At 36.5% G+C, this 23010-nt stretch overlaps 1 protein-coding gene across 1 annotated transcript; it reads left to right on the top strand.

Annotated features, from left to right (window-relative positions):
• The first annotated feature begins 3431 nt into the window (after window positions 1-3431).
• LOC145995294 (DNA polymerase beta-like) lies at window positions 3432-13892 on the top strand. The gene is given in 8 exon segments (XM_083131890.1): window positions 3432-3733; window positions 4442-4641; window positions 7930-8090; window positions 9601-9723; window positions 10084-10249; window positions 11865-11936; window positions 11938-12070; window positions 13632-13892. Coding segments are annotated over 8 exon segments (1017 nt in total). The 5' UTR covers window positions 3432-3666; the 3' UTR covers window positions 13727-13892.
• Window positions 13893-23010: the final 9118 nt, after the last annotated feature.

The raw sequence follows: 23010 nt of genomic DNA, 5'->3' as shown, positions 1-23010 counted from the left end.
AGGGCAACTTCCCCATCGCCCCCCCCCCCAACTAGGGTGCTAAACAGTTACATGTCCCTGGTAGTGAGTTGGCAAACCCCACTGGCATGGGCAGGTTACGAGGGAGAAGATGCGACGATCACCCAGGGCCCACCGGTCGCCCATCCGAAAACACACACTCGGCGCCTTTTTTTCCAGAACTGCTCACAATCGGTCACCCTGTTGACGACAATTGCCATTGCCTCTAGAGACAGTTGCGGCCCGGCCCTGCACGAGACTCCTCCTACATCTAACATTAATTCGTCGATTAATGATGTGCATTGTGTGAATCACTGAATTCATGGCCACCAGAAGTAATCAGTCCTTCGAAACCGTTTCTTTACAGTCTAAAAAGCCAAAACGACCCTTGAGGTATAACATTAAGTGAAAATCCATCCCCTGAAACGTCTAAAACTAAACTACAACAAACATTTATGAACATTTTGTGTGTGTGTAATTTCTATGCAATTTGATTTTTTTCTACTACATATATTCAGAAATTTTCAACACTGTCATTTAGTGAATTTATATTCCTTTACAAACAACAGTGCAGTTAAAGAGCCAAGTGATTGTGTTGCAAAATATGCTATAAAAAGGTACAAGACCTTATTTTTTTCTTTGTGCACACCCAAATATAAAGTTCTAGCTACGCCTATGCATCTCATACTTTTATAGATCGTAGTTTTCGCAAAAGTAGTGTAGTGTGTGTAGTACAGTTGTGAATCGAGTAGAAAGATTCAGTTACTCAACGGGTCGATGCGTTATTGTTACACAATACCTGGCTTGGTTTGGTTTGAGTTGGTGTCTTAAGTCCACTTTATGCACAGTAATGCTAATCGGACTGGACCTACAGTTTAGAGTGAATCCGAACCACTATGTGTCTCCACCGGGTATTGAACCCCGGGACCCGTTGATTACAAGTTACACAATACCTAAACAAACAAACTTGATAATTCATGACTTTTTCCTTACCAGTTACATTACATGATATTTAAAATGTAACTTCCCAACAAATATTTTCAAGGGGTTCTCCCAAGCCTCAGTATAAGATTGAAATAAGATCTGAGATAAACTTCCCACATTGTTCACAATATAACAGGTGTGAACTTCACACCTGTTACATTTTACTTCAAAGGGACCCAAAAACTCAGGAGGTGGAGTTTTCCCTTTATCCTTAGGTCCAGTAGTCCCAATTCCGCCACGCAGGGTATACAACGTATTCAGTGCTCGTAGTGCTCCAATCCCTCCAATCGGCATTTCATTGAGTGACAAATTTTCAGTCAAGCAGTCCAGTCGCTGCTTACTTTTCTATCTCTCAAAACTGCAGTCCGCTGCTATTTCTTCGCAACAGGTTGCAATTGACCTTTTGATGTTAGGTCACCAGCGAGAATCTAGAGATCCAACCCCCACAACTGAAATGGTAAGTTTGCTTGAGTATATAATTCACTATTAGTACTAGAAGCGTAGGCTAATGTGAACGGCTTGTATGTTGAATCTTGCCTGGTATAGCTAGAGGATGGCTTCTTGTCTCTATGTCCAAAAATGGAGAGTTTACTATCCATTAACAGTATTTTTGTTTAAATATATGTATGTGTAACCTACATCTTAAAAAAACGTTTCAAACAAAAATACAAAGGATCACAAACAAAATAGTTGGCTGTGTGAAGCCTCCACCCTCCTTAAAAAAATAGCTCTGGCTGTGCCACCTCGTTGAAGTAACAGAAATTATTTCTAATTTCTTCATCCAGTTATTTATCAGAGATTCAGATGGGTCGCGGACATAAGCTCACCACAAATAATGCAATTGTATTATAAAATAATAATTAATACAATAAATACTACAATATTTTTTTAATACACTTTCTTTTAAAATACACTATTGCAGCATAGCTTTGTCGAAATATTACATAATGTACAATTTGCAATACACAGAATGGTCATACACAAATTGCAATAACAATAATTTTAATTACACAATTTGTACTTCGGAAATTAAAACCTGATAGGGTGACCAATAGCTCGCAAAAAGCTGTGGACATCTCTTTTACGATCTCTGATTTCTGTACACAAAACCAATAACTTTTTCCTAGGATTCTGTGTTCCCTCTTCTGACGTTTTGCAGGAAGAGTTCCTTATTAATGCTGCAGATTGATTGTTCTCGATACAGCTTCATCCTTCCTTATGTTGCTGAGAGCCTTCCAGAAAGATCGTTGACTTCCGTTAACGAGATCGGAAAATCCACAATTCCAGCCTTCACATAAGTTATTTGTCCTTTCTTCTGCGTTAAGTGTAGCTCCGAGCACGTTCCACATTTTCTTAGGGAACAGAGGAGGGTATCTCTTGAATCTGGAAACAAGCCCCATGTTGGTTTGAGATGCAACACGTTTTAAGGTACCACTAATGAACGTACTATCAAAATAAAATAGCAAATCTTGCAAGATTTCTGGGAAAATTTCCTTCAAATAAAACAATCCTTCCTCTATTAAATCTAGTGGCAGAAAAGCAAGCGCATCCAACATGGCACAATATTGTTTGATCTCTTCACTTTCTTTGTACAACCCCGAAAGTCCAAGTGCTTGAACTTTTCTCCATGTGCACTGAGTTAAATGAAAGTAGCATCCGCACACAATAACACTGTCAGAAAACACTATTTTCACTGCCTGCAGAAACGCAATAAAAAATATAAATAAAATTATGTTTTATATGTAAGTGAGCTTATGTCCGCTATCGGTGAGCTTTTGTTCGCACTTGTAATATAAGACTAGCACTGGCAGTGAGATGTCCGATGAGCTTTTTGCCGCTGAGCTTATGTCCGATACTCGATTCAGACCACCTTGATTTAGTTTCCACAAACTACTAAACTGATATATAGCCTAAGTCGATAACAAAAAATGGGAAGGGAGGTTTAAAGTTAATTCATTTTACATCTGGAGGTGGGGAGGGGATGCTAACTATTGTGCGCCCTTCCCACTCTGGCATCATCTCGATAATTTATTTTTTTCACTGAGGGGTCCCCAATATTTTACTTGCAGGGGGACCCCAGAGAACTGCGCTGCGCCACTGGGTCACATCCTCCCCTTTCGGCCAATCTTCCTATAAAAAAGCATTAAAGGTGGGAAAAGGTGGCAAGATGAGGATTGACTACTTAAAAAAGGTATACGTCATAACCTTCTCTTTCGAAAATCCTGGGCACGCTACTGAGCAATAGTATTCAAACTATTTCACCAGAGGTTACTGAGCATACTCTTATTTTGCATTCCTCTCAGTGCCTTGACGGAAACGAAAGTGAAATTCCTCTTGCAACTTATTGTAATGGTTAGCAACACTTTTCACAACGTAGATCCCGTTGTTGTCTTGTTGACATAGGTCACAAATTTCGTATAATATTACAACTAATTAAATTTCTAGCAGAATTAATATTTTATTCAATAGAAAGCACTGTGAATTTGTTAATTATTTTCAAACTTAAATATGTTCGTTTGCATGTATCAGTACTTCCCTAAACTTCCTTCAGACCAGACCAGCACTTCCGGGGCGGTGATAATCATGTAAACATGTGAAATACCGTACATAACAGCAAAAATCCTATTCTCTTTTGCATAGCAGGTTTTCAGGGGTTCATCTACGAGTATGTGAAAAGAATGAAAGATGGGTAAAAGAAAATCATCGTCAAAAGAAGATAATCATAATCATGATATCTGCGATATGTTATTGGGTACGTATATTTGTGTGTGTCCAAGCAGTAGCTATGGCCATTTGGTTTTCTGAAATGGCCAGGTGCAGTACTTTATTTCGAGCTGCAGGTTTGTTGTACTGTTTAAACGTTAAAATCTTTAGGGCTAATTGCAGTAGATTATCACCACTATAAACATAGTATGCGTGCTTTGCTGTACACTGCAAAACTTTAGCTGCTGCAAACAGCACTGTTTACAAGGTTGGATATTATTTCCCTGTCCATATAGAACTCTTTTTCCTGTTGTACCTAAGCCAAGGGTCCCAGGTTCGAATCCCGGCCTAGGCCTAGATGTTTGTGAGTGTCCATTTATCATATCAGCACTCATCCCCATCTTCGCAATTTAACCAAAAGTAGCACAAAAGCGAAGTAAAATCAAGCAAATCAATTAATCCTGTTGTACCTCTCACAAATTACGCCTTATGTGTGTATAGACAGAATAATGCGATTCACAATATGTGATATTAAAAAATAAACCATACATTCGCATTAATACGTTTTGTACTCGTTAATGAAATTTGGTGTAAATATTTTTGCTGTAGGCTGTCACACATTGATACATATGTGTGTGTGTGTGTAAATGTTGCGGACTACCTTTCCTTGCATATGTATGAAGAATTTCAAGAGCATTATAAGAATGTCAGTAATTTGTTGAAGCAGAATTAACTCAACTTCTGTATCTCATTCCAGAAATTGCAGAATATGAAAAAAATGTATCACGTAACATACACAAATATAATGCCTATCGTAAAGCTGTCAGTGTGTTGGAAACACATCCTGTTAGAATCAAATCAGGCCAGGAGGCTAGGCAGTTAAAGAGTATAGGAGACAAAATAGCTAAGAAAATCGATGAATATTTGAAGACTGGACAAATGGAAAAACTTGAAAAGGTAAATTTATTTTAGACTTTTGTTTTTGTCTGAATGGTTACGAGTAAGATAATGTGCACATCAGCAGAACAACACTTTTGGTAACAGTTCAGTATATCGGAGACAAATTTCTTCATTTTTACAGAAGAAACCATTTACGGAAATGAGTTTCTCTGTTTCCAACGTTCATCGAGGTATTTTCTTTCATCGTGGAATCTACTTGACTGGGAAATCATGTATTTTTCAAAAAAAATATCTCACCGATGCACAAGTGCCATTGTTTTCGCTATGTGAATCGGATGCTGCATACATTTGATGACGTAACCCCCTGTCAGTGTTTCCAACCCCCCCTTTTTTTAACTATGCTTGCCTAACCTAACCTTAACAGAAATGGTTCATGAGGCTATCCGTCAGCTACCCATGCATAATGTACAATTTTCACACGTGACGAACACGATAGTAGGTATTTTTCGGTGAGGAAGGTTGGAAACACTGCATACCTACAACACTAGTCAACCTCTGCCCGCCATATTGTGTGTTACGGAAGCGAAAAAAGGAATAACAAAAATTACTCTGTGTGTGAAAATTTGTGTTTGTTTTCGTGTAAAAAGCATAATGGCACCTTGAACTATGTTCCGCATACACAATTGGTAAGTACGAACCATGCGAAACACAAAATATCCAATTTTAATGTGTCTCCGATATAACAAACTGTTACCACACTTTAAAACTATGTAAATTATGATTTTGTTTGCTCATTTGCATTATGTGAACAGTTTAACTGTCTAGTAACAGGAGTTCACAGAACCTTCATGACATCACACAAGAGCGTGCATAATATGAGGTATTTTCGAAACTAGTCATTTGTTTAAGGTTATTGTGTTGTTTGTGTTGAGTGACAATGATGAGGATTCATTAAAATCGGCGGAGGGGCTGACAGTCTGTACCCCTATGAGAATTATGTCATTTTTTTCCAGTCAATAGATTTCGATGTTTTATGTGATATAAAGTTTGTTGGTAACAGTTTCATACATCGGAGACACATTTCTTCAACTTTACACAAGAAACTACTTACAGAAATGAGTTTCTCCATGTTTACAACGTTCGTCGAGGTATTTTCTTTCATCGTGGAATATATTTGACCGGGAAATCATGTATTTTTCAAGAGAAATATCTCACCGATGCACAATTGCCATTCCTTTCGTTTGCTTGCCCTACGACAACCGGATGCTGCGTACGTTTGATGACGTAAGCCCCTGTCAGTGTTTCAACACCATTTTTTTTTACTATGCTTGCCTAACGTAACCAAACCTAACCTAACCTTATCGGAAATGGTTCATGGGGCTATCTGCCAATGGTTCGTGGGGCTATCTGGGTATGGTTCGTGGGGCTATCCGTCAGATACCCATGCATAATGTATAATTTCCACCGGTGATGAACATGATAGTAGGTATTTTTCGGTGAAGAAGGTTGAAACAATGCATATGCACAACATGAGTCAAGATGTGCCCGCCACATTGTGTGTTCCGGAAGCGAAGAAAGAAATGAAAAAATCACTCAGAATGTGAAAAATTGAGTTTGTTTTCGTGTAAAAAGCATAATGGCACCTTGAACTATGTTCCGCAATACATAATTGGTAAGTATGAACCATGCGAAACACAAAATATGTGATTTTAATGTGTGTCCGATCTATGAAACTGTTACCAAGTTTGTTTTATGTTGCGGAAACAACAAATATCCAAGACAAATGATCCAAAACTATGACCAATGTAAAAATGCCTATCCAGGATTATTTTCACCATGTTTTAAAGGTAACACTTGTATGAATACAAAACAAGAGGCAACGAAAAAATTAATATGTTTGTCGTCAGTCAACATTAGAAGACAGGCTGTTGTGTAGCTCTGAAAGCCCATAGAACAGAGAGAGAATGTATAAGTTACAGTCTTTTAGTAGAAGAGGTTTACATTGTCGGTTGGTTATACGAGGGTCACTATTTATATTTTGAGCCTAACAATGAAAAAACAGGAATTTGGCATTGAAAACTGCTTTATTGTTTTTCGAAGTATTCTCCTTTATGGTCAATACACTTTTGCATTCGTTTGAACCATTTGTCAAAGCAGTTTTTCCAATCTTCTTGAGACACCTCCATAATATGGTTTTTGAACGCATCAACGGCATCTTCCGCCAACGAAAATCGTTGTCCACGCAATTTATTCTTGACATTCGGGAACAAGAAGAAGTCATTGGGTGCCAAATCAGGACTGTACAGTGGATGACCCATCAATTCGATTTTTTTACTGTTCATAAAGTCGGTTGTTAGACGAGATGTGTGACAGCTGGCATGGTCTTGATGAAGAATGATCCGACGGCGTTTGTTTGTTTTCCATATTTGACCGAAGACCTCTGGCAAACAAATTGTTGTGTACCATTCAGAGTTGACCGTTCTACGTTCTTCTAAAGGCACAGTTGCCACATGACCAGTTTTCCCGAAAAAACAGGCGACCATTTGTTTCGATGTGCTTCGAGCGTGAACAACTTTTGTTGGATTGGGTTCATCTTGAAACACCCATACAGTCGACTGCTGTTTACGGTCCGGCTCATATGCATATATCCATGATTCGTCACCTGTTACAATCTTATATACGTCTTTTGAAGCACCACGTTTGTATTTATTGAGCATTTGTTTGCACCAATTGACGCGAGCGTCTTTTTGAGTTTTTCTCAAATTGTGTGGGATCCAACGAGAACATACCTTTCTCACAGTTAAATGATCATGTAATATTTTATATATGCTGGTGGAACTAATGCCTATGGTTGCCTCAATCTCACAGTATGTCACATGACGATCTTGCAGTATTAGGTTTTGCACAGCATCAATGTTTTCTTGAACAACAACTGATTTTGGACGACCTTCGCGAATCTCATCGGTGAGTGAATGGCAGCCACAATAAAATTCGTTATACCAGCATTTCACAGTGGCAAAGGATGGGGCTTCATCGCCAAATGTGGAAGTAAGTTGATCGATGCACTCTTGTCTTGATAATCCACGTCGAAAATCGTAAAAAATCATCACACAAAAATGTTCACGAGTTAATTCCATTTTATTGTTGTCGCGCAATCTCCAAGGCAACATAAACAACACAAATGAAGCCATTGACAAAACATTTGAAGTACGTTATGGTCAATAATGCCAGAGGATTTCGTGCATGCAAACGTCAAATCGCGCCTAACTTCAATCAGTGTTGCCAAGGCTCTAAATATAAATAGTGACCCTCGTATGAAAAATAGATTCGATTTTTTTTTTTCAGATTCGTAAAGATGATACAAATACTGCAATCAATCTGCTGACGACTGTGACTGGAATAGGACCAGCCAAAGCAAAAGATTTGGTTCAACATGGAATAACAACTATTAAAGATCTCCAAAACCACAAAGACAAGCTGACACACCACCAACTTATTGGCTTGAAGTAAGTGTACGTAAGACAACTGCAAACTCTGGGTTCAAGTCTCTGTCAGGTTATGTACATTCTTCTGTGTTTGTCCTTTACTGATCTCACATTGTAAAAATAAAAATAGATATATATATATATAACCACTTATCAAATAATACCTACATGTTGGATTAAGGCAGTATAACAGGTTTGTTATTTTGTGTAGGCAGTGCGGCTTCAGTGGTCATTATAACATTCTATGAAGCTAGAAGTGCCAGGTTTAAACCCAGGATAAGGCATGCGTGTATAATTCTGTATCCCATCATTAGCTCATCGTTGTTGTTGCCCTTAACCGAAGAAGTGAAAAAGCCATGTAAAATAACCAAAAGTAGATAAACGGGGATATGTGTTCATGGTTAATAGAGAGAGAAGTTATCACAATCTTTATGGTTGAGTTCATGCTTTAGTGTGGTAAATGCAGTTTAAATGTTGTGTAGCTGAAGTTCTGTATGTCCACATTGCAATTTTTATTGATTTTTTAAAATAATTTTGCACTACCTTTATTAACATCAAAGAAATGTGTGCACTAAACTTGGACAACAGACGAGCACACCCCACCTGACACACAACCATCAACCCAAGGAACGCAACACAGAGCAGCATAACACAGCAGATGACCCAACTTACCCATCAACACCCACCAGCACCACCAGATGGGAGAAATTGGAACCATTGCCAAATGGGAGCAAACAAAGCAATGATGCCATACTATCTCTGTCCTTTGGCCTCTGGACCTTTGAAATGGATCGGAAAATCAATAAAAACTGCAATGAAGAAATATGGAAGTTTGTCTATACAATTGATAGCTGGGGTTCTGGGTTGAAGTTTCAACTCGGCATTGTGAGTGTTCTTGCAACTGGTCACCATTCACCTTTGTCACACCACCTACTGCAAGTTCATTGAGTGATTGACTCACAGTAGCTACTTCAAAGGATCTAGTTGGTATGGGTGTCCTTTGTGTGTGTCCATTGAGTTAATCTTATCATCAATAATCCTGGTCATCATTATTAGCCTAAAAAAGCATAAAATAAGAAAAATACAAATACATTGTGGCAATTGGGGAAGCTACAATGATTAAATAAATACAAATTTTTGTAATTTTTGAGTTCATTAAGGAAATGGGTTATTAGAAGCTATACTGTAGATAAATTGTTTTTGTGTTGTGTTTGCCAATTTGAGAAGGCTTCACGGAGTCCAATGCAAGTGTATGGCATGGCAATTTCACTCAAATATTGAAGGATGGCACATTTTACTTTGTAACTCAAAAATAACCAAAATGTCACTTATCATGTTTTACATCCGATCCCTTCAAATAAAGAAAACACTTACACAAATAAAGATCTGAAGTGTGTACTTCTAGGTGTTGTAAGTACTAATTTACAATACTGTTTATTTGATGTAGACCATCAGTACATTCTTAGTAATAAATTTTAGTTCACCTGTTGCATGTAGAACACATTTATTGTGTATTTGTTGTATTTTTCAGGTATTATGAAGATTTTGAGAAAAAAATACCGAGAAGTGAAATTGAACAAATTGAAGATATTATTAGGACAGCAATAAATGACCTAGATAAAGAGCACATAATCACAATTTGTGGAAGCTACAGGTAATTTTTTTTAAATATAAGAAAGTGTTTACCAAGTGGTCAATTATCCGTCTTCTACCTATCTTGCATGTAATGCTTTTTTTTGTGTACAAAAATATTTTGTTGCCTCATTGGCTGTGCTTGACTCACAGTGCAGTCCCAATCTTGATGTTGAATGTTGCTCTTTATTCTAATCATTTATCCTCACTGCAACAATTAATGACGTAGAAACATAATGTTATTAGTTGAATAAATGTCAAAATAATTACTTATGTACAGTAGTTACTTCAACATTTTGGTCATGAAGAGAGTTTTTTCACATGGTTCTAATTTTACGGTTGAATTCAATGTATCTTTTTCTTCCTCTCTCTTTTTTTTTAGACGTGGAGCTCAAGCAAGTGGTGATATTGACACTTTGGTAACCCATCCAAGTTACACATCCAAAGATTCAAAGAAAAGTCCTAATCTTCTGAAGAAAGTTGTAAAGGCATTGGAGGATGTAAATTTAGTCACAGACACACTTTCTCTTGGAGATGTAAAGTTTATGGTAAGCATCTGAACAGTGGTACACCCCCTCCCCCCTAGATACACAAAACAAATGGTGTTTAAATTGTGTGATATGGTTGGTTAGAATTCATGTAATTATTATTAATATGTGATGCCACCAATACATCAGTTAAATACATGATACATTTCTTTTTTATTTATTTAATACATTTCCATGCCTATTTATAACATTGTTTTTTTTTTTCCTTCTTTCTCCTTTCTGTGACAACATATTTCTGAGGGTATATATTAACCCTTTTGGTGTGTGTGCACAGAAATGGAAATAACAGCCAACATACCATTTTTTAACCTTTTCTGAAAATTAATTACTCTATAGTGTGAACTTTACAGACCTTAAATATTGTATGTGAATGCAAAATATGACAGTGTACAATATAACTTAGAAAACCTGTACGTAATTTTCTTTAAGCAACAGTGTTGCCATCCCAAAAAATATTTAAAAATCTGTAAAGAAAAGTTTTTGTTCATTCACTGTTTTTCTAATAAGGCAACATTTATATTCATTCTGAGGTAGGTGCTGCAAACAGTGGCGCAACCACAGGGTGGGGGCAGGGGGCATTGACCCCCCCCCCCAACCTTGGAAGGAATTGAATTCAAAGGGGGGGAAACATTGACAGCTGTTGGTTTCTTATGAGGTGGATGAATTGATTATGTAATGTATTTAAATAATATATATGTAGCTGTTAGAGAAACACTGAATATGTGCACAATTTTGTGTTAACATGTTGCATATGTATTTTCTTATTTTACGTCGCTCCATGTTGCATGTGTAAAACATATGTTTTACATGAAAGTTACACATGTCATATGTACAAAAGGAATTATATTCGTCATTTTTGTAATTCAAAAATAGTTTGTGTGCTTGTTTTCCATTATTAGCTAATGTGAAATTAATCGTGTTGAAAAAATACCAGAAAAAAATGCCAATAATAATAATAATAATGCCATTATTATTGGCACATTTATCCTCCTGATACCCCCCAGACAAAAATATGTGGTTGCGCCTCTGTCTGCAAATCTAAAACAATTTCAATGCAAGCAGAAATAGCAAGTATTGCATCAATTGAGGAAATGAGCAGCACACACACCACAAAGACAAGTAGAGAAAAAAGAAAGAAACAGCACTTGTTCTGCCATCAAGCAGGGTCAAGTTATGAACTGAAATGTCAAACATTGCAGCGAAACACTTGGTGAACAACATAGAAACACGTACAAGTTTCCACAAGCATTCAGACTAAGAACATGTGTCTACGTTATCTGCAATTTGAACACAATGGGGGCAAATGCAGATGTACGTTCTCCGTGCCAAAAAGGTTAAAATTAGCTACATATTTTTGTAACACATGAAAACACATTCCGTCAAATTAGGATTTACAGATATATGAAAAGTCCATTTTCACTGCATGAATGACGAGCATATTTAATATGCCTGACTTTTCAAGATCATCAAGCATTGTTATGTTAACACTTGTGCATTAGTTTTCCATTAGTAATATCCACATAGATCAGTCCTTCATTTTTTATTTGTCATCCTTTTTAATGATCTTCTATGTGCAGGTGTTAACTAAAAATTTAAAATCATTATTTTTTTTCAGGGTGTATGCAACTTGGGTGCAGCTAGGAACTTGCAGCCCACTATAAGCAGACGCCTCGATATAAGGCTCTTCCCCCCATGACCAGTATTACTGCGGAGTGCTTTATTTCACTGGAAGCAATCTCTTCAACCAGACCATGAGAGCACATGCACTGGAGAAAGGATTTACGCTAAATGAATATACACTTCGGCCTGTAGGAAGCACAGGTAATATTTTTTTTATTGCAAATGCAAATATGAATGTTTGGTAGTAGTAGTTATTCACTGTGGATTGAAATATGACCTGATGACAGCAATTCAGCTTGCTATTAGATATTTGACATTGCTCTTTTACCTGATACCTTATTCTAGCTGAGGATGAATAATCAAATGAGATAATCAGCGCAACAAAACACCATACCTTGGCCAGTTAAAGAATTAAATAGGATACTCTGACCAGACAGTTATAACATATGGTATTTTGCAGTGTTAATGCCATCTTCAGTGCACAGCTTTCAAACCAGAGTTGAAGTGAAGTATTTTCATTCATGTTGCATTTTCTCACTGCATTTAAAAAGTTCTCTCCCTTACACCCAGTGGTAATCTGATAGTTCCAATATATTACTACTGTCACAAATTTCTTTGTGGTGTTTAAATCCACTGAGACAGAAGAAGCATAACTTATAAAGTAGGAAAAAGGGTTAAATTATGCCAGCTTGGTGGTTGAGAACGTTAAGTGGTCGACTTGCAAGCTTGCCATCGAAGTTCCCAGGTTCAAATCCCATTCTTTGCGAGTGTCCAGTCATTAGTTTCATCTAATCATTGCTCATGCTCATAGTCACAATTAGCCAAAATTGGCAGAAAAGCGATGTAAACGAACAAAAATACGAAGGTTATATGTTTATTGTTTTGTACTGTGTAACTATTTTTGTCTTTCTTTTTCTATTTTGTATTCTAGTTGTTTAACACTGCCAATGCTTTGATATAGAAGTGGCTCTAGAGGCTGAAACATGCCTGCTCCAATAAAGATGATTCATTATCATGATTATTTTTATTAGCATGTTATCTTAATTAGAATTTATCTTTTTACCTACTATGTATTCTATCATTACATTTCAAAAGACCACCTGTCCTCTCATCTTCAGGTGAACAGATTTGTTATTGCATGCAAACAATAACAATTTTCACTAATATTCAGATAAATATTGTTGTTATAAACTCATTGTTAACTTTCTTTGTTGAACATTTGTGTTGATATTTAATGCACTCATTATTAAATATATCTATAAGATATTTTCAAGCAACTTGCATTTATTCCAACAAGGATTTAACTTGACAATCTATGAAACTACTAGTTGGGTAGGTATGTCAGAGATCTACAGTAAACTTCACAGGAGTTCGAACCAACTGTTTGTAGTTCCCTTTGCTTGCTGTCAGGATATTGTAACATTTGAAGGTGTTGGCCAAAGTCAAACCACCTCCATTGCTGCTTTAACTAGAAGATGGCCACCTACAATTTAGAATAGTGTTGCATCGCTGCACAGGGTCCACTGCTGCAACTTGTAGACCACAGCTATCGAAACTTGTTGCTAAAGAAAGCTGAGATAGTGAAGGAAAGATAGGAGAGCTCCTTGCTTCCAACAACTCCATCCTGATCTCACCTGAATTTTATAACTAAGCTCATTTCTAATTCTATGATTTTGTCGCCGATTTTTGTCATATTTTTGATATTCGAAAGTAATGTTCCATAAAATGAACAATAACAAATGAATTTATCTATATTCTGAAGGTGTTCCTGGTGAAGCAGTTCCAATAGGCTCAGAGAAAGATATATTTGAGTACATTGACTTCCCATATAAGGAACCTGTGGTCAGAAGTATGTAGGCACTCACCATGAAGATGCAAATTATACCATGGGGGTTGATTTCTTCCAAATTGAAACAAAATGTACCTTGTATTTTTCTTAATTTATTATGTACATGAACTCTTGTACTTATTTTAGTTTTATCAAGCAGCTTCATATATTTATATGTAATTTAAGTCCAGTATGAATAAAGTAATATATTTTTGTAAATATGTTTTTTCTTGCATCAGCAAAAGTAGTTCTTGGTAAATAATAATTCATTCGTATGCGTAATTTTTCAGAATTCAATGCGTTACGTTAGATCTTAGATATATTTTGAAATATGTAGGTTGTTGACTTGGAAAGACAGAAGAGAAGTGACAGTATTTTGTGGAGTCGTCCTCAATAAATATTCCATAAAATGTTTTGGAGGTGTAAAACTTGTTTCATGTACTTTTACTGCACATTTCCTTGTCTGTTGGCAACATGGGGTGGAGGGGTACACACTACAGTGGGATCCTGATTTTACATTTTCCCTGTAGAAATTTTCAGCAAAAAATGCAGGCTAGACCAGGACTCGAACCTGGGCCTCGGGCATACCATGCCATTGCTCTAACCATTGTGCTACAGAGCGCCTGATTTTTTGCTATCGCTGTTTTACCTGCATGGAATCATTTCTGCCAGTGCTACCGCAACGGGATCTGTTGCCTTTGAAACACAGTAGACTGAGGTTGCCTGGTTCCTCCCAGCATAGAGATGTTAATTATTGAAGATTAGGCACACACAGGAGATGTTCTATGCAGAAATTTTCAAAGTCAACAGATCCCGTTGCGGTAGCACTGGCAGAGACGATTCCATGCAGGTAAAACAGCGATAGTGAAAAATCAGGTGAGGCCAGGCCGGTTCGGTAGCTTAATGGTTAAAGCAATGGCACAGTATGCCAGAGACCCAGGTTGAGCCTGAATTTTTTGCTGAAAATTTCTACGTAGTACATCTCCTGTGTGCCTAGTCTTCAATAATTACATTTTCCTGTATTATCAAACCTCATGGACCCAATGTTGTAAAGTTTTCCCAGATTGTATACACTTTCCTGCATTATTTGGTCCCTTTCAAAGCATAAAATCGAGGTTTCATTGTATTTCCTTTTGCTGGGAATAATATCTCGACTGGAGAAGTCTTGTCAGACTTTTCTATTTCCTCCTCCTCTCCTCTCCCATATCTCATACACAGTATTCATCTACTTTTTTTTTCTTAAGAAGGAAGGCAGGCAAACCTTAAAGTTTTCTTGTTGGAGGGTAATAATTCGAGTTTTAATGAAACTGAAAATTTTTGCCAAAATTTTGCAATATGAATTTGTTTCTAAAGCTTGGTTTTAAACCTTAGCTAGGGGTCCCAGGTTCGAATCCCAACCTGGGCATGGGTGTATGTCTGTTCATCAATTTCATCATATCATAGCTCATGCTCATTAGCCAAAAAGTGGCAGAAAAGCAACAATAAATTATAACCTGTCCCAGCTAACTGTGGAGCAAGGCCACGCATAGCATCAGAGAAGCGAGGGAAATGTATTGGCCAGAGCGAAGCAGAACACATTGCTCTCACGTGTTCCTTGGTGAAGCCGTCTCATGTCACTACTTGCGCAGAGACTTGCTTTCGTTTGCCTGCTCCACAGTTAGTTGGGACAGATTATACAAAAACCACATGAAATTAAACAAACCTTAAATTATACACATTTTATGTACAGCTGATCACTATGATGATGGGATCATCACGTTCATTCACTCTTTTTTGCACAGTGAGCTTCAAGAATTAAAATCTGCAAATAAGCAGAAGGCAACTTTGGTACCCATACAGTTAAATTCATTAAAAGGAAGAAAAGAGTGATGGGCAATTTGTTTCCCATTACCCTAGCCACTAATTGTACAAGTGTTTTGCAATATTCATTTGCTCTTGAACCTTGGTCAATTGTTTGTAATAACTGCTATGCATGTGAAGGTTACCATTATGTTATTATTTAACCTTGAAATGTTTTTGTTTTCATACTGATATGGCTTGCAATCAAGATAAAGTGTTACAGAAGGATTACAATGTGTAAACAAAAACACTGGTTACATCACACACAATTTCTTTCTACAACACCACAGGCGAACAATCTTTAGATGAAGAACATTGCTTCAAGATATTTTTACTTGCTAATATATCTCAGTGCAGGCTTGGGATGTGTATTTTGCAGACAAACCTATTGGGTTTGTAATATTATCAGGTAGTTTATTTTTGCAGCTGTTGGAGTTTCTTGCATCCTTATGAGGCAGGGGTCTTATTCTCTGCACTTCACTATATTCATACGAGGTAAGAGTTTCATATTATAATATCTCTTGCATACAATAAATTTATCAGTGGTAATAAAAATATTAATAATTATTATTTGTGGAGGAAAAAACTAACATTGAAATATGTATACCTTTCAGGGAAAATAAAATCACTACGAAACACTCCTGTTCTATTATAACAATCTTTTGAAGTTTGATTTACAAATAAATGAACAGCTCAGGAGTAAATCTTGATAACCCACAAGAGTATGAAACCAAGAAAAACGCATGTGAAAGTTTGTCCATTACGCTGTGGTTTATGGGGTACCCAGATGTTACAGTGTGTTTCTGACCATTATCGGCTAACAAAGGAACATTATTCACTATTCTACAGCAACTGCGTCTAATGCTAACTCAATTTTGAACAGTGTGTGTGTTATCAAGTTTTATCCCGAAACGCTCAAATAATACACCTTCTGTGGTAAAACTTTAATTTTCTTGACATTTTGATGCAAGAAATAACAAATAATAATAATAATAATAATAATACAATTGAAGGGCTCGGGTGTAAAAAAATATGATAAGTGACATTTCGGTCATTTCTGAGTTCATTACGAAAAAAGGTTATTAGAAGCTATACCGTGGATAAATTGTTTTACCAATTTCAGAAGACTTCACTGATTACAATGCAAATTGGCAATTTCACTCGAAAATTAAAGGATGGTTCATCTAATTTTCTAACTCGGAAATGTCCAAAATGTCACTTGCCATGTTTTACACCTGAGCCCTACAATTATTTGTTATTATACATTATTTTTGTAAAGATTAAAAAAAATATTTCCAGTCTTATTTGAGTTTTAGTCCATGCTATGTGCAGATAGGCTAATCAGGACTGGACCTGGCCTACAGTTTAAAGTGGGATTTAAATCACCATGTGCCTCCAGCAGGTATCGAACCAAGACCTCCTAATTACAAGCCAGTGATGTCACCACTATCCTTCAGTAGGCTGCACAAACTTACTTTTTAATTAAGATAAACATTGAGAAATAAAAGAAAATGTGATTTATGTGAAGTACTGGCATAGTTGCTAAGTTTTGTAGAGTGGCTACAAGGGTTGACAAAGCATTTTCACATATAGATCGACCACAAGGAAAAAAACCTTGGGACGAGAAGTCCCCGCCGCGCAACTTTCCCTTCTTCCCTCCACCTCGGGCCATAAGGAAGCATGGTCAACTCTCCCCCCTCCCCTACTCGCGGGGGTACGGTGCACAGGACTCGCGGGTCTGCGCAGGTTGTTTTGCTCGTGGTTCCACTATAGCATACCTGTTTTGGTGGCCATGAGTTCCAGTTAAGTTGTAACTATATTACCTATTTATATACAATATTTGCATTAGGGTGAACTCGACTGATACCAATCAAGGTCCTTTAAGAACACAAATGGTTCATTAACCATGTAAATTAACATATTTAACAGGTGACTGCAATGGGTTTTATCTTTGGAAATAAACTTATGTATTTAGTTATTTACTTAACAAAACAATAGTGTGTGAATTATATATTTATATTCATAAAATTAATAAGTAAAAACTAAATTTGATGGAACAATTCACGATTAAAATTATCTGATATGCCATCTGGTGGGATTTTCTGGAAATACTCTATGTAGGACACGGTGTTGTGTTGATGTTTCAAAGCATGGGAAATGTGTTCGAAAGAGTAACGTCTACTGTTCAATTTTTTGGTCCAAATAGTTTTGTAGATCAGGACAAGTGAAAAGTTTACATGTGTTTCCACCCTGTGGAATCAACAAAATGAAATTTGTAAATAAATCAGGGAAAACAGAATCGATTGTCAGCAGATTGGCATGGGTGATAACATTGAAATGTGACAAGGAAATTACGAAGAATGCACGAGTCCGTTTACTTTATTTTCCGAATGATGATTCTATTACCATGAAAGTAAAGTTTTAAATTGTTCTTTACGAATAAAACATTCTTTTTCGAAAACAATGTTTTATCACAGACCTTGTCGGTCGTATTATCTATTATATATGAAATTTGGAACAGGCGCAACTCAATTAAGTGCAAAGATGAAAATAGTTTTGAGAATTAATGTCTGTAATCATAGAGGTAACCAGAAGAACAAAATCGACATGCTAATGTTGCTGTTTCATTCAGTAAGTCCTTTTTCAGTGAAGATAGCCTCGATGAAATTGTAAATTTTATTATTATTCTGTGCTATTAAACCAGCCTGCCTCTTTGAGGGAATAACTGCAACGGCATGTTTACATTTTTCTCCTGCCCAAGCTTTGCAAATACAGGTGAATTGCTATATTTTCAAATCATTTCCAAGAGCCCCAGTTACAACCTGAGATGCAGATGAAACAGCACTGCTTTGAGGAACCAGTGTATATACATTAGTTTTGTCTACGTTTTCCATGTTATTTTTGCCTATCATCATTAAATGCTTTGTTCTCAGCACAGCTTCACCTTTGTTATAGTTCCTGGAATTCACATCGCATTCTCAATATTTAAAAATATCACGTAATTTAAACGTTTCTTCCATACCAGCCATGACAACATGCTGCTATTACGTACTACTAGTGAATGTAAGCAAACATTTATCCTACATAGAGTGGCCATATTGGAAGCGACACTAGCGCTCATGTGGTATATTAATTGTGAATAGCAGTAACAGCAAGGTAAACCGAACATTTTTCATTCGATAATGCATGGTCAGTACATTGTATCCAACAACTGGTTTTCAAGACTGGAAAAGAATAACAAAATAGCAGAATTTGGCACTAAATTACAAGCTATTTATAGATATAAGGAGGCACTGCTGTCTAGTTGGTAGGGTGTCTTGACTGCCAGGGTGTGATATCTAAGGTCGGAATTCTTCTGGCCTTGTCCCTGCATAAAGCAGCTCTGGGGCTCACCCAGCATCAAATCAATGGATACCAGAGGGTAAAGGTGGCTGGAGCATGCTGCTGATCACATCACCTCCAAAATGGCAGAGATCGAGAATGTGTGGGGCCTTACCCCCACATCCCATAAATGTGCCTTCATGATGCTGTGCTATTGTATGGGGAATTTTACCTTACCTTAGCAAAATATATATGCAGAAACGTGTTTGAAACAAATATGGATAGGAAAACACAGATCAATAGTTTTGATTAATTACATAGGAAATGGGGGAGAACTTTCTTATGTTACTAACATAATCTAATAAGTTATTTTTCCCCTGAGCAGACAATATTTACAATGACATTGAAGAATTGGTTTAATAACTCTTTTCCACAATGTTGGATGGTCATTTTAATGGGTGTTACTTGGAGTGGAGACATCATTGTACAGCTTCTACGTAACATATCATCAACATGATGAACAATGCTCATATCTGCATTGAAGTTCAAGGTGGACATTTTCAGCAAGTGTAATACGAATCAGAAATATGTGAAAACTAAAGCTAGTTGTTGGGTCCCCATGCCAAATAAGAGTATATTGAAAGTAATTTTCTCATGTGCATATTGAGAACATTCCATACAATCAACTTTGATATGAATCTTAATTGTAGAATTGTGGGGAATTCTAAAATGTCAGTACTGGGATTGGGCTAAAAAAAAATCTTCCAGATCCTGACTTCGGGAAATTTCAAATCTTTGATCACATCAAATGATGAGAAAAAGCAGAAAATGAATATATAAGAAAAAGAGTAGTAAAAGAGCTGGAAGACACAAATGGTTGTATATTTAAAATGCTTGGAAATGTCAGTTTTCATTCAAGAAATGTGAAAGCAAATGTTTCAGGGAGAAATTGTGCTTAGAATTAGAAATTTTTCAGTCTCTGAAAAATTATAAACATTTCCTGTTCCAAAAATTTCCTGATTTGGTTAAGAAATGGCAAACAGTTCCAATCCTGAATATTGTTTTTTCTTGCATATATTATCCATCCCAACCAAAATATTTCTATCCAGCATGACCTCAGTTGAGTGGATTCCTTATTATAAATGTAGTGGCCATTGGGTTTTTTTTTTTTTTTGTGCAGGTAATTCCAACTCTCTACTTACTTTAATTTCAGGTATCTCCGTGTTTGCTGAGCTCCTTCTGTTTGCAATGACAAGTAAAGCAGACATATCATCATATTTTATTGATGACGATTGGATAATTCCTCATCCAACAGACTGCAACTTATACTACATGTATCGAAACGAGCATCCAATAGAATGCAAATGTCCTCCAGGACTTCACTTCAATCCTAAATTCAAGGTCTGCGATTGGCCTGAAAAATCCGAGTGTAAACCTAACAAATGTACTTTTGTTGTACCACCAAAATGTCCTCCGAATAACGACAGGGGTTCAGCAGTACTACTTCGCAATGAATGTGATTGCAGTGCATTTTATACATGTGTAAATGGTAAACCATATCCACAACAATGTTCTGAAGGACTGTGCTTTAACCCTGCCAAACAGGTTTGTGACTGGCCTTCCAATGTAGACTTGAGTGGTTGTCAAATGGTTGAAGAAGAAGAAGTTCAAAATTGGTTGTAGTTTGCATGTTTCAGTGTATGAAAAATAAATGTACATATCTATTAAATGCTCTTACAAATTGCTTGTACCTTCATTCCTTGGGCCTATACTTTACTAAAATTGTAGAAAGAAGTTTATGAGACACATGCTTCATTGAATTCATGTGTGCGTGTGTATATGGTGCAGCAGAGGAACTGTATGGTTATGGAAGGTTAAGGAGGAGGGTGTCAATAAATAGGGTGACCAACTCGCCCACATTTTCCAGGACCCCCCATGGTAAAGCTGATTTTTTTGGATCCTCCCGGTTTTCATATTGACATTCTATTTCTCCCGTATATAACAACCAAGATCACGAAATTTCTACTCATTCTGAGTTTGTTGAACCATACAAAATTTCAAGTCGACTACAAGATCTTCCATGTTTAACCTTTGATGGGCAGAAGTCATGTCATATCTTGCAGTAGTTAGTTGATGCTTTGTTCTGCAACAGCAGTGGACAAAAACATATGGGTTAGGACTAATAAACATGCAAATTTTTATTCCCTATTGCGATCTGTATATTATGTAAAATGTAAATTAATTATTTTGTTTCAATATTATCCACTCCACAAACATCTTTTGGAGTGACACCGCACCACTAAAAATGTGCAAATTTGTCGCAACTAAATCTCCTGTAAATTCAATGTCAAAAGTTTGAAATCTCCCTTACATTCATGGCCAAAAGTTGGTCACCCTACAAATAGGTAGCTTAGATGATGCAACGTTAGTAGCCATCACACCATGAACCTAAGAGCATATAGTTTGTTATTGGAAATCATCTCAAAAGTAGAGAATTCATAATCGCCAATCGGCACCTTTTCCTCAGACGATTCAATGTGGAGCATCTTGGAAACATTCCTGACCAAAACACTATTCTCAGGTCCTTTGAAGCATTTAGAACAGGAAATCATCATTGTGGGTGAAGAAATGTTGGGAAGAGCATTTCACAGAGAGGCTGCAGGAATATGTAGAGAAAAGAAGAGGAAAGGGGGGGGGGCATCATTTAATGGATGTTACTTTTCAGATGTAATTTAACCCTTACTGGATGGGCCTGAAAATACAGTGTTTTTCCCAGAAGACCGAGTTTTTTTTTTAAACAAAAATAATAGAAAGTATGTTGCTGTGTTATTATTTACCATCCTTTTTTTTAAATCTAAAGGACTTCCTGTTTCCACAGATAGATAAAATGTTACATTTTTTTATACATTTTCTCACTTTTATGAATATTTTTCTGTAACAATTTTTTGAAACCAAAATATTATACATCATAATAAAAGTTACTGAAAATTATTTTCAATACACAATATAGAGGTAATTAACAAAAAATAACTTAAAACCTTTATTTGGGATTGAAATGACCAGTAACTGCTAAATCCACAGTGGAATCCTTGTAAAGAATTTCCATATTATGCACAAAAATTGTTCAAGCTAATTTCAAGACTATAACCAAAAGTGCAACTTAATTCAACAAGAGTGCAAGTAAAATTAAGGAAAATAGAAAACATGACATTTAGTGGTTGGAATTTGAAAGGGCTGGTTACAACACATGCGCACAAGAGACATGGTGTAATTATAGCCCATTGTTCATTTACAATTACAATTGTATAGAGAACAATCGGCTATGACCATTGCCTGTCTTATTGGACAGTAGATGTAGGACAGGCTATGCAAGTTGCTCATCCTGAAAGGGTTAAAAACTGAATTATTATTGTTTATAAACTGGATCCTAAAACATGTCATTTTTCATCTAATTAAAGTTTTGTAACTCAAAATCAACTGACTTATTGATATTTGAAAAACATGCATTCCGTCTGCCACATCCTCCATAAAAAGAAGAAAAACGTTAGATATGAGATCAAAAATAACACAGCTCTGAATCGATGGTACCCTTGACTGTACCCCCTGGAGAAAGTGAAATATTTTGCATGGTTTGTGAAGATTTTGTTGCTTATGAACGTTTTCAGTTGATTTTAGCTCCCGGAAATGTGTTATTGTGAAGTAAAGTAAGTCTGTTACCTTAGTGTGTTACTTTACCACATAGCAAAACAGCCCAATAACTTCACACAAGTGCTTGAATATCATCAAGTTTGATTCTTTCCTCACATCTTGTGGTAGTTTATTGTAGAGATCTATGGAAGAGTTTAAGGGCCTCTCTTAAATAAGTTAAGGCGGCAGTGTTTTATATGAAGTTTGTCTTTATTTCTTGTGTTTAGGCCATGTACTTCCTCATTTGTGGCAAAGTTGGAAATATTTTGCTTAACATAAATTAATCAATCATAAATGTATATACATGGGAGAATTAACACATTAAATTTACGGAAAAGAGTTCTACACAAATAAGTTTTCTTTACTTCAGCGATGATTGTTATAGCTCTTTTTTGAAGCATAAAAAGGACATTGGAGTGGTCCTTGTTACCCCAAACCATAATCCCGTATCTTATTAAGCATCAGA

Source organism: Lepisma saccharinum, chromosome 11 (assembly GCF_977018435.1).
Source record: "Lepisma saccharinum chromosome 11, izLepSacc3.1, whole genome shotgun sequence".
Taxonomy (NCBI): Eukaryota; Metazoa; Arthropoda; class Insecta; order Zygentoma; family Lepismatidae; genus Lepisma; species Lepisma saccharinum.
Note: the sequence above shows the minus strand (reverse complement) of the source record. Positions and strands in the feature narration are given on the sequence as shown.